Source organism: Oncorhynchus gorbuscha, linkage group LG19, assembly GCF_021184085.1.
Source record: "Oncorhynchus gorbuscha isolate QuinsamMale2020 ecotype Even-year linkage group LG19, OgorEven_v1.0, whole genome shotgun sequence".
Taxonomy (NCBI): Eukaryota; Metazoa; Chordata; class Actinopteri; order Salmoniformes; family Salmonidae; genus Oncorhynchus; species Oncorhynchus gorbuscha.
Genome location: NC_060191.1, coordinates 14731930 through 14750253, shown reverse-complemented (window position 1 = coordinate 14750253; position 18324 = coordinate 14731930). Strand labels below are relative to the sequence as shown.

The window sequence follows — 18324 nt, the reverse complement described above, 5'->3', positions numbered from 1 at the left end:
GAGCGTGAGACAGAGAGACAGACCGGATGATCTGAAAATGGAGTCTGTCTCTGCTGCTGCTCTGGCTGGTAGTGTTCTTGAAATGACCCTCAAATCCAGCTTCAGTCAGACAGGTTTCTCTCTTTCTTCTCTTCTCTCCCATGTAACACTGCATGGGGAGCGGAATGCTGTGGTGCTCAATCAGCCTGGCCACAGAGGAGAGGAGAGGGAGGAAGGGAGGGAGGGAGGGAGGGAGGGAGGGAGGGAGGGAGGGAGGGAGGGAGGGAGGGAGGGAGGGAGGGAGGGAGGGAGATGGACCTTGTTTGAGGGAGGGAGGGAGATGGACCTTGTTTGAGGGAGGGAGGGTGATGGACCTTGTTTGAGGGAGGGTGATGGACCTTGTTTGATGACATGGTTCAGCATCTGGAGACATTTTTCTCCCCACTATATTTCCTCTCTCTTAGTAATTGTCCTGCTACTTTGATTCAGCAGTGATTGTGTGCGTGATCCCAATGCTTTCTGTTATCTCTGTTGCACTTGGAACGTTTTATCCAGGTGTCATTCAGAACAGCCCCTGCCCCCACCTCTCATTCGCTCTGTGCCAAAGGGTGATGAACACGGGTGATGGGCAACAGGGTGATGGACAAGCCAGTTATTTTATGCTGGGGTGTGAAATAGAGGTCGGCCGATTAATTGGAATGGCCGATTAATTGGAATGGCCGATTAATTAGGCCCGATTTCAAGTTTTCATAACAATCGGAAATCGGTATTTTTGGACACCGATTTGGCCTATTTAAATAAAAAAAATTAACACCTTTATTTAAACTTTATTTAACTAGGCAAGTCAGTTAAGAACACATTCTTATTTTCAATGATGGCCTAGGAACGGTGGGTAACTGCCTCGTTCAGGGGCAGAACAACAGATTTTTACCTCGTCAGCTTGGGGGATTCAATCTTGCAACCTTTTGTAACGGATGTGAAACAGCTAGCTTAGTTAGCGGTGCGCGCTAAATAGCGTTTCAATCGGTGACGTCACTTGCTCTGAGACCTTGAAGTAGTAGTTCCCCTTGCTCTGCAAGGGCCACGGCTTTTGTGGAACGATGGGTAACGACGCTTCGTGGGTGACTGTTGTTGATGTGTGCAGAGGGTCCCTGGTTCGCGCCCGGGTATGGGCAAGGGGACAGTCTAAAGTTATACTGTTACACTTACAGTTAACTAGTCGAATGCTCTAACCACCTGATTACATTGCAGTAAGCCAAGGTAAGTTGCTAGCTAGCATTCAACTTATCTTATCAACTTAGTGTGCAGTACTAAGTTATCTTATCTTCAATCATAATCACTAGTTAACTACACATGGTTGAAGATATTACTAGTTTATCTAGCGTGTCCTGCGTTGCATATAATCGATGCGGTGTGTATCGTTGCTCCAATGTGTACCTAACCATGAACATCAATGCCTTTCTTAAAATCAATACACAGATGATTTGATAGAGCAGTCTGACTGAGCGGTGGTAGACAGCAGCAGGCCCGTAAGCATTCATTCAAACAGCACTTTCTGTCTCTCTCTCTCTTTCTCTCTCTGTGTCTCTCTATCTCTCTGTTTCTCTCTCCATCCTCGTTCTCTCTCTGTCTATACTCTTTCTCTCTCTATCTCCCATGGTAAGGATTCCAGAAAATATTGTGATGATGGGAGGGAACCATGCCAACGGTTGCGTGAACTTTCCAGTCATGACATGCTGCAACATCGCCCTTAGAGAGTGTTTAAGGTTGTGTGGCATGGCTGCCTCCATCCGCTACACACACACACACACACACACACACACACACACACACACACACACACACACACACACACACACACACACACACACACACACACACACACACACACACACACACACAGCACCCATCCTACGAGATAGCCCTAGATGCATGGAGACTGTCCCAGTGATTGAGAAGCAGCTTTATCTTAAACTGTTCTTCCACGCTGCACTGGGCCTGGGGACGGACAGCTACTGTTTCCATCTGTTTTCACCAGATAGACACGTTTATAATCCTCTGCCTGGTGCCTACAGAAAAGAAAAGGAAGGCTTTGTCACTTTATCAAATATTGTGATCGCTCGTTTTTAGACAAAAAAAGTAAACCTCAATATTTGCCTTCTCATTCTGATGGGCACACCTATTGGCTGACCTTCAGCCAATTAAAAATGGTGTTTGTTTGAACTCCAGGAAGTAGAGGGGAATGGAATGGAACAGACTGAAACATTATTTTGTTCAAATATAATTTGATTTGGGAGGAATTAAGCGAATTGAATTGCACCTAAATTGGCCATTTTAAATTATAGGAATCATATAATATTCAGATAATATAGTACATAACATCCAATTTGGACCCAAAACATTCTAACAATGAGTAAGACATGGATCAAATTATGGATCAAATTATATTTCAACAAAATAATGTTGCAGGAATGCCTATCTTATCTGTTTCTAAAAACAGAAACGATTTCAGAACATTCTGAGATGGTGGGTTTCGAAATCCTCTTTCTTGTGCTTTTTGAGGTGGAACGACCCTACAGCAACGGTAGGAGACATTTAATGTGTCTTAATACTGCAGTTAATGACTCAACACATGTTCCAGTTGTGTGGAATTTTACCACAGTGTGAGGTAAGGACTCCTAATGACTGTAGTATGCACTGTGCCGCGATGCAAGAAGGGTGTGTGTGTGTGTGTGTGTGTGTGTGTGTGTGTGTGTGTGTGTGTGTGTGTGTGTGTGTGTGTGTGTGTGTGTGTGTGTGTGTGTGTGTGTGTGTGTGTGTGTGTGTGTGTGTGTGTGTGTGTGTGTGTGTGTGTGTGTGTGTGTGTTGAATTGATTACTAGAAATGGAGTCAGTCAGAGGGGGGACTGGATCCTCACAATCACTCCTATTGATACTATTATTCACACTGGTGTGGTGGTAGTGGGGGACCAGAATGGGCCCACTGTTTCAGGCTTTTCACATCTGTATGTATGTGAGAGAGGGAGTTGTCACAATAACAACTCTGAGGAGCAGCAGTCAAATGTCAACACATGTACTGCAGCTCCACTACCTTCTCACCTACTATAGCAAATCAAATCAAATCAAATGTATTTATATAGCCCTTCGTACATCAGCTGATATCTCAAAGTGCTGTACAGAAACCCAGCCTAAAACCCCAAACAGCAAGCAATGCAGGTGTAGAAGCACGGTGGCTAGGAAAAACTCCCTAGAAAGGCCAAAACCTAGGAAGAAACCTAGAGAGGAACCAGGCTATGTGGGGTGGCCAGTCCTCTTCTGGCTGTGCCGGGTGGAGATTATAACAGAACATTTGCCAAGATGTTCAAATGTTCATAAATGACCAGCATGGTCGAATAATAAGGCAGAACAGTTGAAACTGGAGCAGCAGCACAGCCAGGTGGACTGGGGACAGCAAGGAGTCATCATGTCAAGTAGTCCTGGGGCACGTTCCTAGGGCTCAGGTCATCCGAGAGAGAGAAAGAAAGAGAGAATTAGAGAGAGCATATGTGGGGTGGCCAGTCCTCTTCTGGCTGTGCCGGGTGGAAATTATAACAGAACATGGCCAAGATGTTCAAATGTTCATAAATGACCAGCATGGTCGAATAATAAGGCAGAACAGTTGAAACTGGAGCAGCAGCACAGCCAGGTGGACTGGGGACAGCAAGGAGTCATCATGTCAAGTAGTCCTGGGGCACGTTCCTAGGGCTCAGGTCATCCGAGAGAGAGAAAGAAAGAGAGAATTAGAGAGAGCATATGTGGGGTGGCCAGTCCTCTTCTGGCTGTGCCGGGTGGAAATTATAACAGAACATGGCCAAGATGTTCAAATGTTCATAAATGACCAGCATGGTCGAATAATAGTAAGGCAGAACAGTTGAAACTGGAGCAGCAGCATGGCCAGGTGGACTGGGGACAGCAAGGAGTCATCATGTCAGGTAGTCCTGGGGCATGGTCCTAGGGCTTAGGTCCTCCGAGAGAGAGAAAGAAAGAAGGATAGAATTAGAGAACGCACACTTAGATTCACACAGGACACCGAATAGGACAGGAGAAGTACTCCAGATATAACAAACTGACCCTAGCCCCGCGAACACAAACTACTGCAGCATAAATACTGGAGGCTGAGAAAGGAGGGGTCAGGAGACACTGTGGCCCCATCCGAGGACACCCCCGGACAGCACCATGCTTATTGGAAATGTAGTAGTCATGGCAATGCTATGTTCTGTTAGCTTCTTCTAGGCCAATGTATGTGTCCCATATGGTTCCTATAAGGGATGTAACGAATCAGCATATGCATCGGCCCCTGGTTCAGATGTTTAAGTAGCAACGGTCATCAAAACTTTTTTCAACAATTCTGATAGAAGCAACAGTTGGGCAATGGATGAAGATACGCCCAAGTTTTTGTATTGTTAAAATCCATCAAATATTAACTGAGTTATAACACATAAAACATTTTACTGGTACGGACAAATAATGGAGTTCCGTGATTTTGGAGGGAATTCAGGTAATTTATTGTACTTTAAAAAAATTATTTGTTGACATAAAAATAATGATATGTGCCTAATTTGCAGAAATACACTGCGTATTTGCATATATCCATAAATTAACATAAAGGGGGAGAACAGGGCTGCAACCACAAAACACCTGCTCTTGTCACGCCCTGGTCTTAGTATTTTGTGTTTTCTTTATTATTTCGGTCAGGCCAGGGTGTGACATGGGTTTATTATGTGGTGTGTTTAGTATTGGGGTTTTCGTAGGTTTTGGGATTGTGGCTTAGTGGGGTTTTCTAGCATAGCCTATGGCTGTCTGAATTGGTTCTCAATCAGAGGCAGGTGATTATCGTTGTCTCTGATTGGGAGCCATATTTAGGCAGCCATATTCTTTGAGTGTTTCGTGGGTGATTGTTCCTGTCTCTGTGTTAGTTGTCACCAGATAGGCTGTATAGGTTTTCACATTCCGTTTGTTGTTTTTGTATTGTTCGTGTTTCATCATCATTATTAAACATGTATCAAAATTACCACGCTGCATTTTGGTCCGACTCTCCTTCACCGCAAGAAAACCGTAACAGCTCTGTCTACCCTACGTGTACTCACCTGCTCTGTCCACACTACCTGCTCTGTCCACCCTACCTGCTCTGTCTACCCTACCTGTACTCACCTGCTCTGTCCACCCTACCTGCTCTGTCTACCCTACCTGTACTCACCTGCTCTGTCTACCCTACCAGCACTCACCTGCTCTGTCTACCCTACCAGCACTCACCTGCTCTGTCTACCCTACCAGCACTCACCTGCTCTGTCTACCCTACCTGCACTCACCTGCTCTGTCTACCCTACCTGCACTCACCTGCTCTGTCTACCCTACCTGCACTCACCTGCACTGTCTACCCTACCTTCTCTGTCTACCCTACCTTCTCTGTCTACCCTACCTGCTCTGTCTACCCTACCAGCACTCACCTGCACTGTCTACCCTACCTGCACTCACCTGCTCTGTCTACCCGACCTGCACTGTCTACCCTACCTGCACTCACCTGCACTGTCTAGACTGCCTCATGAATTACTGTTGTTGTCACGTTCTCTTGCATAATTCAACAAGTGTGTCAATAGAAGGATACCCTCAGATTAAAAATCAGATTCACGGTCTCCTCTGCTGTTCTGTGTCCTCTGCCTCTGACTGGGAGAATGTCTGTCCTAGCTGTCAGTTGTAATGCCTGTAAAATTAGGCATCTGAATGATGAACAACGATACAGCAGTAGCACACACAATGCATGCCATTAGGGTGGTAAAGACAAAGTCGCTATGACAACTGTCATCCCATATGCACATATCCAGGCTTCATCAGACAGGCTGCATTGAAAGCCTCTGGAGCGATAGTCCTTCTGATATTCCATTCTGGATGATTAAACCATTTGAAGAACATATAATCTATATTCATTCCTGTTTGATTAAAAACGTGTGCGAAAGGAACAATTTCAGGTAACACTGGTGGGGATATGAAATCAACCAAAAGCTGGACAGCGGTAACATGATTGGTTATGGCGTGGATTTTGAGAGCGGAGGCGCAGTCTATTCAGCCATGACGCACAGTGACCATATGCACATGGAATGCGAAAGATACCATTTTATTTGTCACATGCACTGACTACTATTACCGTGAAATGCTAACTTACAAGCCCTTTCCTCTAGCGGAACCCCCAATTTCAAAACAACAAAAATCTCACAATTAAAATTCCTCAAGCATAGTATTTTACACCATTTTAAAGATACATTCTCGTTAATCCAGCCACAGTGTCTGATTTCAAAAAGGATTTACAGCGAAAGCACCACAAACAATTATGTTAGGTCACCACCAAGCAACAGAAAAACACAGCCATTTTCCCAGAGTCACAAAAAGCAGAAATAGAGATCAAATTAATCACTAACCTTTGATCTTCATCAGATAACCCTCATAGGAATTCATGTTACACAATTACATGTATGTTTTGTTTGATGAAGTTCATATTTATATTAAAAAACGGACTTTACATTGGCGCCTTACGTTCAGTAGTTCTAAAACATGCGGTGATTGTGCAGAGAGCCACATCAATTTACAGAAATACTCATAATAAACATTGATAAAGATATGACTATTATCCATGGAACTTTAGATAAACTTCTCCTTAATGCAACCGCTGTGTCAGATTTTTTTTTAACTACAGAGAAAGCAAACCATGCAACAATCTGAGTACAGCCTTTAGAAAATAAAGCAGCCAAAAAAATACCCGCCATATTGGGTAGTCAACTTTACTCAGAAATAGCATTTTAAATATTCACTTACCTTTGATGAGATGATCTTCATCAGAATGCACTCCCAGGAATCCCAGTTCCACCATAAATGTTTGATTTGTTCGATAATGTCCATCAGTTATGTCCAAATATCTTATTTTGTTAGGGCGTTTGGTAAACAAATCCAAAAGCGCGTTCAGGTTGCGCAGAACGTCGGACGAAAAGTTAAAAAAGTTCCGTTACAGCCCGTAGAAACATGCCAAACTAAGTATGGAATCAATCCCTTCCTTTAGAGTAGAATCCTCAAAACAGGTTCTAAATACTGTTGACATCTAGTGGAAGCCTTGGGAATTGAAACATAACTAATATCCCACTGTATCTTCAATTTGAGTTGAAAAACTACAAACCTCAGATTTCCCACTTCCTGGTTCGATTTTTTTCTCAGGTTTTTTCCTGCCATATGAGCTCTGTTATACTCACAGACATCATTCAAACAGTTTTAGAAACTTCAGTGTTTTTTAAACTAATTATATGCACATTCTAGCTTTTCCGGCTGAGTAGCAAGCAGCTTAATTTGGGCACGTTTTTCATCCAGGCTACCCAATACTGCCCCCTACCCCAAAGAAGTTAATAACCAACAATGCAAGTTAAGAAAATATAAATAAACTAAAGTAAAAAAAATAATGTCAATGAGTGGGGGTACAGGTTAGTCGAGGTAATTTGTACATGTAGGTAGAGGTAAAGTGACTATGCATAGATAATAAACAGCGAGTAGCAGCAGATGCAAATTAATTACTTAAAAATCATACAATGTGAATTTCTGGATTTTTGTTTTAGATTCCGTCTCTCACAGTTGAAGTGTACCTATGATAAACATTACAGACCTCTACATGCTTTGTAAGTAGGAAAACCTGCAAAATCGGCAGTGTATCAAATACTTGTTCTCTCCACTGTATATGTGATCCCCAATCAGAGACAACGATAGACAGCTGCCTATGTGCCTAAAAAACCCTCCATGTAGGCTATGCCTAAAAAACCCTCCATGTAGGCTATGCCTAAAAAAACCTCCATGTAGGCTATGCCTAAAAAAACCTCCATGTAGGCTATGCCTAAAAAAACCTCCATGTAGGCTTATATGCCAAAAAAACTACATGTAGGCTTATATGCCAAAAAAACGCCCATGTAGTCTATATGCCTAAAAAACGCCCATGTAGTCTATATGCCTAAAAAACCCTCCATGTAGTCTATACTGTATGCCTAAAAACCCCTCCATGTAGGCTATACTGTATGCCTAAAAACCCTCCATGTAGGCCATGCCTAAAAAACCCTAGACTATAAGTCTATATATAAAAAACCCTCCATGTAGGCTATATAAAAACCCTCCTGTAGGCATGTAGTCTATATATAAAAACCTCCATGTAGGCTATATACCTAGAAAACCCTCCAAGGCTATATGCTAAAAAACCCTCCATGTAGTCTATATGCCTAAAAAACCCTCCATGTAGTCTATATGCCTTAAAAAAAGGCTATATACCTAGAAAACCCTCCATGTAGGCTATATGCTATGTGGGCTATATACCTAAAAAAAAACTATGTAGGCTATATGCCTAAAAAAAACTCCATGTAGTCCTAAAAAAACCTCCAAAAACCTAGAAAACCCTCCATGTAGGCTATATGCCTAAAAAAACTCCATGTAGTCTATATGCCTAAAAAAAAACTTCCATGTAGTCTATATGTCTAAAAAAAACTCCCTATAAAAAAACTCCATGTAGTCTATATGCCTAAAAACCCTTCCATGTAGTCTATATACCTAAAAAACCCTCCCTAAAAAACCCTCCATGTCTATATGCCTAAAAAACCCTTCCATGTAGTCTATATGCCTAAAAATGCTCCATGTAGTCTTTATGCCTAAAAAACACCCATGTAGTCTATATGCCTAAAAAAAAACTACATGTAGGCTATATACCTAGAAAACCCTCCATGTAGTCTATATGCCTAAAAAAACCTCCATGTAGTCTATATGCCTAAAAAACCCTCCATGTAGTCTATATGCCTAAAATAACCTTCCATGTAGTCTATATGCCTAAAAAACCCTTCCATGTAGTCTATATAAAAAACCTTCCATGTAGGCTATATGTCTATAAAAAACCCTCCATGTAGTCTATATGCCTAAAAAACCCTCCATGTAGTCTATATGCCTAAAAAACCCTCCATGTAGTCTATATGCCTAAAAAAACCTCCATGTAGTCTATATGCCTAAAAAAAACTCCATGTAGTCTATATGCCTAAAAAAAATATGCCTAAAAAACCCTCCATGTAGTCTATATGCCTAAAAAAACCTCCATGTAGTCTATAAAAAACCCTCCATGTAGTCTTTATGCCTAAAAAACCCTCCATGTCTATATGCCTAAAAAACCCTCCATGTAGTCTATATGCCTAAAAAACCCTCCATGTAGTCTTTATGCCTAAAAACCCTCCATGTAGTCTATATATCCATGTAGTCTATATGCCTAAAAAAACTCCATGTAGTCTATATGCCTAAAAAAAAACCTCCATGTAGTCTATATGCCTAAAAAACCCTCCATGTAGGCTATATACCTAGAAAACCCTCCATGTAGGCTATATGCCTAAAAAAAAACCTCCATATGCCTATGCCTAAAAAAAAAAACCCTCCATGTAGGCTATATGCCTAAAAAAAACTCCATGTAGTCTATATGCATAAAAAAAAAAAACCTCCATGTATATGCCTAAAAAAAACTCTATATGCCTATAAAAAAAACTCCATGTAGTCTATATGCCTAAAAAACCCTTCCATGTAGTCTATATACCTAAAAAACCCTCCATGTAGTCTATATGCCTAAAAAACCCTCCATGTAGTCTATATGCCTAAAAACCCTTCCATGTAGTCTATATGCCTAAAAAATGCTCCATGTAGTCTTTATGCCTAAAAAAACACTCCATGTAGTCTATATCTAAAAAAAACTACATGTAGGCTATATAAAAAACCCTCCCTATATGCCTAAAAAACCTCCATGTAGTCTATATGCCTAAAAACCCTCCATGTAGTCTATATGCCTAAAATAACCTTCCATGTAGTCTATATGCCTAAAAAACCCTTCCATGTAGTCTATATACCTAAAAAAACCTCCATGTAGTCTATATGCCTAAAAACCCTCCATGTAGTCTATATGCCTAAAAACCTCCATGTAGTCTATATGCCTAAAAACCCTCCATGTAGTCTATATGCCTAAAAAACCCTCCATGTAGTCTATATGCCTAAAAAAACCCTCCATGTAGTCTATATGCCTAAAAAAACCCTCCATGTAGTCTATATGCCTAAAAACCCTCCATGTAGTCTATATCTAAAAACCCTCCATGTAGTCTATATGCCTAAAAAAAACCTCCATGTAGTCTATATGCCTAAAAAACCCTCCATGTAGTCTTTATGCCTAAAAACCCTCCATGTAGTCTATATGCCTAAAAAACCCTCCATGTAGTCTATATGCCTAAAAAACCCTCCATGTAGGCTATATACCTAGAAAACCCTCCATGTAGGCTATATGCCTAAAAAAAAACTCCATGAAGGCTATATGCCTAAAAAACGCCCATGTGGGCTATATACCTAAAAAAAAAACTCTATGTAGGCTATATGCCTAAAAAAAACTCCATGTAGTCTATATGCATAAAAAAACCTCCATGTAGGCTATATACCTAGAAAACCCTCCATGTAGGCTATATGCCTAAAAAAAACTCCATGTAGTCTATATGCCTAAAAAAAACTTCCATGTAGTCTATATAGGCTATATGCCTAAAAAAAACTCCATGTAGTCTATATGCCTAAAAAACCCTTCCATGTAGTCTATATACCTAAAAAACCCTCCATGTAGTCTATATGCCTAAAAAACCCTCCATGTAGTCTATATGCCTAAAAAACCCTTCCATGTAGTCTATATGCCTAAAAAATGCTCCATGTAGTCTTTATGCCTAAAAAAACACCCATGTAGTCTATATGCCTAAAAAAAACTACATGTAGGCTATATACCTAGAAAACCCTCCATGTAGTCTATATGCCTAAAAAAACCTCCATGTAGTCTATATGCCTAAAAAACCCTCCATGTAGTCTATATGCCTAAAATAACCTTCCATGTAGTCTATATGCCTAAAAAACCCTTCCATGTAGTCTATATACCTAAAAAACCTTCCATGTAGTCTATATGCCTAAAAAACCTCCATGTAGTCTATATGCCTAAAAAACCCTCCATGTAGTCTATATGCCTAAAAAACCCTCCATGTAGTCTATATGCCTAAAAAACCCTCCATGTAGTCTATATGCCTAAAAAAACCTCCATGTAGTCTATATGCCTAAAAAAAACCTCCATGTAGTCTATATGCCTAAAAAACCCTCCATGTAGTCTATATGCCTAAAAAACCCTCCATGTAGTCTATATGCCTAAAAAACCCTCCATGTAGTCTATATGCCTAAAAAACCCTCCATGTAGTCTTTATGCCTAAAAAACCCTCCATGTAGTCTATATGCCTAAAAAACCCTCCATGTAGTCTATATGCCTAAAAAACCCTCCAAGTCTATATGCCTAAAAAACCCTCCATGTAGTCTATATGCCTAAAAAAACCTCCATGTAGTCTATATGCCTAAAAAAAAACTTCCATGTAGTCTATATGCCTAAAAAACCCTCCATGTAGTCTATATGCCTTAAAAACCCTCCATGTAGGCTATATACCTAGAAAACCCTCCATGTAGGCTATATGCCTAAAAAAAAACTCCATGTAGGCTATATGCCTAAAAAACGCCCATGTGGGCTATATACCTAAAAAAAAAACTCTATGTAGGCTATATGCCTAAAAAAAACTCCATGTAGTCTATATGCATAAAAAAACCTCCATGTAGGCTATATACCTAGAAAACCCTCCATGTAGCCTAAAAAAAAACTCCATGTAGTCTATATGCCTAAAAAAACTCCATGTCCAGTCTATATGCCTAAAAAAACTCCAAAGTCTATATGCCTAAAAAACCCTTCCATGTAGTCTATATACCTAAAAAACCCTCCATGTAGTCTATATGCCTAAAAAACCCTCCATGTAGTCTATATGCCTAAAAAAAGTCTATATGCCTAAAAAATGCTCCATGTAGTCTTTATGCCATGTAAAAAAAACTACATGTAGGCTATATAGAAAACCCTCCATGTAGTCTATATGCCTAAAAAAAAACTCCATGTAGTCTATATGCCTAAAAAACCCTCCATGTAGTCTATATGCCTAAAAACCCTCCATGTAGTCTATATGCCTAAAAAACCCTCCATGTAGTCTATATGCCTAAAAAAACCCTCCATGTAGTCTATATGCCTAAAAAACCCTCCATGTAGTCTATATGCCTAAAAAACCCTCCATGTAGTCTATATGCCTAAAAAACCCTCCATGTAGTCTATATGCCTAAAAAACCCTCCATGTAGTCTATATGCCTAAAAAACCCTCCATGTAGTCTATATGCCTAAAAAACCCTCCATGTAGTCTTTATGCCTAAAAAACCCTCCATGTAGTCTATATGCCTAAAAAACCCTCCATGTAGTCTTTATCCATGTAGTCTATATGCCTAAAAAACCCTCCATGTAGTCTTTATGCCTAAAAACCCTCCATGTAGTCTATATGCCTAAAAAACCCTCCAAAACCCTCCATGTAGTCTTTATGCCTAAAAACCCTCCATGTAGTCTATATGCCTAAAAACCCTCCATGTAGTCTATATGCCTAAAAAACCCTCCATGTAGTCTTTATGCCTAAAAAACCCTCCATGTAGTCTATATGCCTAAAAAACCCTCCATGTAGTCTATATGCCTAAAGAAATGAGATGATCCAGTGACACTCGTATTTAGAAACATTCAAGTTATGTTCATGTAACATTATTATATTTTTTACAAATGTTGTTTGATTAAAGAACAAGCCCTTACAGTCTACCCTTACCCTAGCTTATCGTTCTTATCCTGGCCATGCATAGGCCAAGTAGCCTATTCATTAAAAGGTTTCTAAATGGTCTCCTTTTGCTGTCATGCTTTTGCAGTGTTCACAATTCACATAGGCCTATCTGCAGTGCATAGGCTACTCTACTCCACTCAGCTTGTATCCATCCCCATTTCCAAAGAGCTCCTCTTGTCTGGTTACCAAAGACACGCTCCTCCACAAACATATTCAAATGACGGGAGCCTAGTATTTTGTATTTGAAGAGAAGTGCGATGCGTAAAGGCCTATACTTCTTGAAGTCAGTTACAACAATGTTGACTGTCAACACTCAAAACATATTGATCAAACACTGGATGGTTTTTTTTCAATGCTATTGAATGCTATTCAATGCTATTGAATAAACTGTATCAATCCACAATGGACTAGGAAGAGCTATTCTGGGGGCACAGCTATTCTGTGCCCCCAGCCGAACTAGAGTAGATGACAACGCAAAGACCGCCAATAACCGACAGAATTTGGGACAACGGCATGCCGCATTAAGCCATGAAACACTCGTCACACATATAATTAAGCCAAGCCCTCCTCACACTTAGAATTGATTTATTCATCAAAACCCAGCCTTTTCGTGCTAACGCCAGCTATTCCTCTCATAATTACAGCAGTGAAAACAGCAGAAGTATTCCTGACCCACCCCTGGACCTATAGCCCTACCGTCAGCGCTAAGATTTACCATTGAATTAGGTTTGTTAAAATAGAGCCCTGGGTTGTTCTTTTACCTGACATGCATATGGTCCTCTTTTTAACAGGTTCTTTGGAGAACTTTGGCCTGGAGTCATACACAATCTTGTGTTTTTCTCCCCGACAGTTAATCCACAGATAAAAAAGGAATACTAGTTTTGTTTTTAGTTAGTTATCTTGAATGACTCTCTCCTCGTTGGTTTGTCAAGCATCCACATGGGTTTGGGTTTTCTAATATCCAATAAGGATGGGACTTGCAGAGCGTGGAGTTTCTCAAATAGAACAATTTACTATTTTAGCGCTTGGCGAGTCAGATGCTAGTTCACACGTGTGAGCGGTGTGGGTGAATTGATAAAATAACATGTATGTGTACATTTATTTTGCAACGCTCGTGCATGCAACATGGCCGTTGTGGTTTGCCTGTAAGGCTGAGCTTCTGTTTTTGTAGCATTTGCAAATTATTCTGTTGGTGTCATATGTGACTGTCACAGACACAATATTCCTGCTTTATTCATCTTCCAATGTGTCTGTTGAGTTCTTCTGACACACACTACCTGCTTGCACTGCTTATGGGGTGGCAGCGTAGCCTAGTGGTTAGAGCGTTGGACTAGTAACCGGAAGGTTGCGAGTTCAAACCCCCGAGCTGACAAGGTACAAATCTGTCGTTCTGCCCCTGAACAGGCAGTTAACCCACTGTTCCCAGGCCGTCATTGAAAATAAGAATATGTTCTTAACTGACTTGCCTGGTTAAATAAAGGTAAAATAAAAAAATATATTTAAAAAATGACTGTGTATGTGGGTGTGCTTGTCCTCCTGTCTGGGGAGAGGTTGTTTATCTTACGAGTTTAGAAGAGCAGACAATGACATGTTGTTTTGAATTGTTTCCTTCTTCTGTCCTATGAAGTCACCTGACTGAGCCAGTCTCATGACTGTTACACAGCCCCATGATCCACCATTATACAGCTCAGAGTCACTGTCAGCAGCCCTGTTTTTATACACACACACCGCCTGTTCGGTTCCCCTGCCTCTCCCACGAGCCCCCTCTCCCACGATCCCCCTCTCCCACGAGCCCCCTCTCCCACGAGCCCCCTCTCCCACACACTAGGAGTTCTTGACATCCCTGTCATTGTTAGTTGGTAGGCAGAACCCCACAGGACTTGTGAGTTATTTACCAGCTCAGACACATGTCTCTGTAGTGCAGTTATATAGCTACCAGAAGAATCTGGCTAATGCACTTTAAAGGACACAGCTGGCTACAGGAAGTAGATCGAATAGTTGCAAGTCTGCCTCAATGTCAACCCACACAGGCTGTTAGATCTGTGACACTCAGTCTGCATCCTCTAAAAGACATTGAAATAGCACACATACAGTACTGTACAAGCTGTAGGCCTATAGTATAATGTATGTAAATTATATCCTGCGTCCCTCTTTACTAAGTTTGTTGATCCACTGGGCCAAATATACTAAGATGTCAACCAAACTGGATGATGATTGAATGTGAGCGTCAGGTGTTTGCCTGGTGGGTTGGTATCATGTGTGTAAGGTCATATGGTGAAACAAGGCTCATATTGACATTCATGTAAACATATGCTATTCCTTACCTCCAGTTAGTGTAGTCAGTGGTGCTGTTGATGAACATCTCCAGTTTAATACACTACTACACTACACCAAGCCAGTCTGAATACACTACTGCACTACACCAAGCCAGTCTGAATACACTACTGCACTACACCAAGCCAGTCTGAATACACTACTGCACTACACCAAGCCAGTCTGAATAGAACTATTGCACTACACCAAGCCAGTCTGAATAGAACTACTGCACTACACCAAGCCAGTCTGAATACACTACTACACTACACCAAGCCAGTCTGAATACACTGACACTACACCAAGCCAGTCTGAATACACTACTGCACTACACCAAGCCAGTCTGAATAGAACTACTGCACTACACCAAGCCAGTCTGAATACATTACTGCACTACACCAAGCCAGTCTGAATACACTACTGCACTACACCAAGCCAGTCTGAAAAGAACTATTGCACTACACCAAGCCAGTCTGAATAGAACTACTGCACTACACCAAGCCAGTCTGAATACACTACTACACTACACCAAGCCAGTCTGAATACACTGACACTACACCAAGCCAGTCTGAATACACTACTGCACTACACCAAGCCAGTCTGAATAGAACTACTGCACTACACCAAGCCAGTCTGAATAGAACTACTGCACTACACCAAGCCAGTCTGAATACACTACTACACTACACCAAGCCAGTCTGAATACACTACTACACTACACCAAGCCAGTCTGAATGCACTGACACTACACCAAGCCAGTCTGAATACACTATGACACTACACCAAGCCAGTCTGAATACACTATGACACTACACCAAGCCAGTCTGAATACACTACTACACTACACCAAGCCAGTCTGAATACACTACTACACTACACCAAGCCAGTCTGAATACACTATGACACTACACCAAGTCAGTCTGAATAGAACTACTGCACTACACCAAGCCAGTCTGAATACACTACTACACTACACCAAGCCAGTCTGAATACACTATGACACTACACCAAGCCAGTCTGAATACACTACTAAACTACACCAAGCCAGTCTGAATAGAACTACTGCACTACACCAAGCCAGTCTGAATAGAACTACTACACTACACCAAGCCAGTCTGAATACACTACTGCACTACACCAAGCCAGTCTGAATACACTATGACACTACACCAAGCCAGTCTGAATACTATGACACTACACCAAGCCAGTCTGAATACACTACTACACTACACCAAGCCAGTCTGTCTGAATACACTACACCAAGCCAGTCTGAATACACTACTACACTACACCAAGCCAGTCTGAATACACTACTACACTACACCGAGCCAGTCTGAATACACTATGACACTACACCAAGCCAGTCTGAATACACTACTACACTACACCAAGCCAGTCTGAATACACTACTACACTACACCGAGCCAGTCTGAATACACTATGACACTACACCAAGCCAGTCTGACACTACACCAAGCCACTGAATACACTGACACTACACCAAGCCAGTCTGAATACTACTGCACTACACCAAGCCAGTCTGAATACACTATGACACTACACCAAGCCAGTCTGAATACACTACTGCACTACACCAAGCCAGTCTGAATACACTACTGCACTACACCAAGCCAGTCTGAATACACTACTGCACTACACCAAGCCAGTCTGAATACACTACTGCACTACACCAAGCCAGTCTGAGCCAGTCTGAATACACTACTGCACTACACCAAGCCAGTCTGAATACACTACTGCACTACACCAAGCCAGTCTGAATACACTACTGCACTACACCAAGCCAGTCTGAATACACTACTGCACTACACCAAGCCAGTCTGAATACACTACTGCACTACACCAAGCCAGTCTGAATACACTCTTACACACGACGCCCATGTTAATCTCTGAGAGGGGAAGATAAGACAGCAGAGTTTCTCTCCTTCTCATGTGGGACCCAGGAGGACCAGCCAGCACAGTACAAGAGTTTTGATATTCTGTGCTTCTCTTCTGTTTTGTGGTCCTCCAGGTGGAGACGCGGGACACACTGAACAACATAGCGCTCAAGTTTGACACCACACCCAACGAACTGGTTCAGCTCAACAAGCTGTTCTCCAGAGCCGTCTGCCCTGGCCAGGTGTGAAAACGATTTACTGTACACCCATCACTGGTTTCTTCCTTTCAAAGATCCCTTGGGCAGCACCTTTTTGTTCCAGCCCCACACTAGCACGCCTTATTCAAATAGTCAACTACTGTAGTCACAAACCCCTTGATTAGGTTGAATCAGGTGTGATAATACTGGGCTGTAACACAAAAGTACAGTCCTGGAGGAGTTCCCTGAGGAATGGATTGGGAAACACCAATCTACTACACTCATGCTTGGTGTGTCTCTCTCACTGCATCTATCCTCCATGCCACAACCACTAACACTCACCCACTCCTCATCACTGCTCTCTCTTCCCACTGATTCTGTCAATGGCATATACTGGTGTCACTACTAACCACTCACAAGAGTTAAAACAATCTGTGTGTTTATTCCACTAAGACATCTGTGTCATGGGAAACAGAGTGTTGAAATCCCTCCAGTCCTCAGGCAATACCATTCAAAAGGTTCAACTTCAGGGGTCCTGTTCATTAGGAGTAAAAAGTTTCACAATGGAAAACAAAAAACAAGCATGTCTTATTGGGCAAAGTTCAGATAGTACCCCCCTCCTTTACATAGTTTTGGATTGTTTAGTTCTGTAGCTACAGAGCAGATCCCTGATAAAGCCATTTTGCTGGGCTCAATGTCTCCTCTTTTGGTTGTGTCCTATTGAACTCTCTCTCTGAGGCTCCAAGTAGCACCCTAAAACATGACAAACAGCCAAAGTTGGTATTTTCCTGGCGTCAGAACCAGAGCCACTCAAATCTACTTAAATGGAGAGTCAAGGCAGGAAGTCTGCAATCACATTGGCAGTCAGAGTCAGTAGCAGCACTCAGCAACATGATGCACAATGCAGGGTTGTTGATGTTGTTTCCAACCAGCTCTGGAGGGCTCTCAGCATCTCTACTGGGTTCCATGACCACACACACACACACACACACACACACACACACACACACACACACACACACACACACACACACACACACACACACACACACACACACACACACACACACACACACACACACAGGGACCAGAAAAACTCCACTCCTGTTCTGTCCCTTGCTACACTTGTCAGCATTAGCCTGCCATGGCGTCACACAGGGTC

The 18324-nt window shown here is 41.8% G+C and overlaps 1 protein-coding gene across 5 annotated transcripts in view; it reads left to right on the top strand.

Annotated features, from left to right (window-relative positions):
* The window catches only part of LOC124006223 (oxidation resistance protein 1-like), a 213336-nt gene that overhangs the window by 159312 nt on the left and 35700 nt on the right, over window positions 1-18324 (top strand). For 3 of the 5 annotated variants that reach the window (XM_046316079.1, XM_046316077.1, XM_046316078.1), the window contains one exon: window positions 17100-17207. The exons of the other annotated variants lie outside the window; for them this stretch is intronic. In XM_046316079.1, coding sequence (XP_046172035.1) covers window positions 17100-17207 — 108 coding nt within the window. The remainder of the gene's footprint in view (window positions 1-17099; window positions 17208-18324) is intronic. 5 annotated transcript variants of the gene reach the window in all.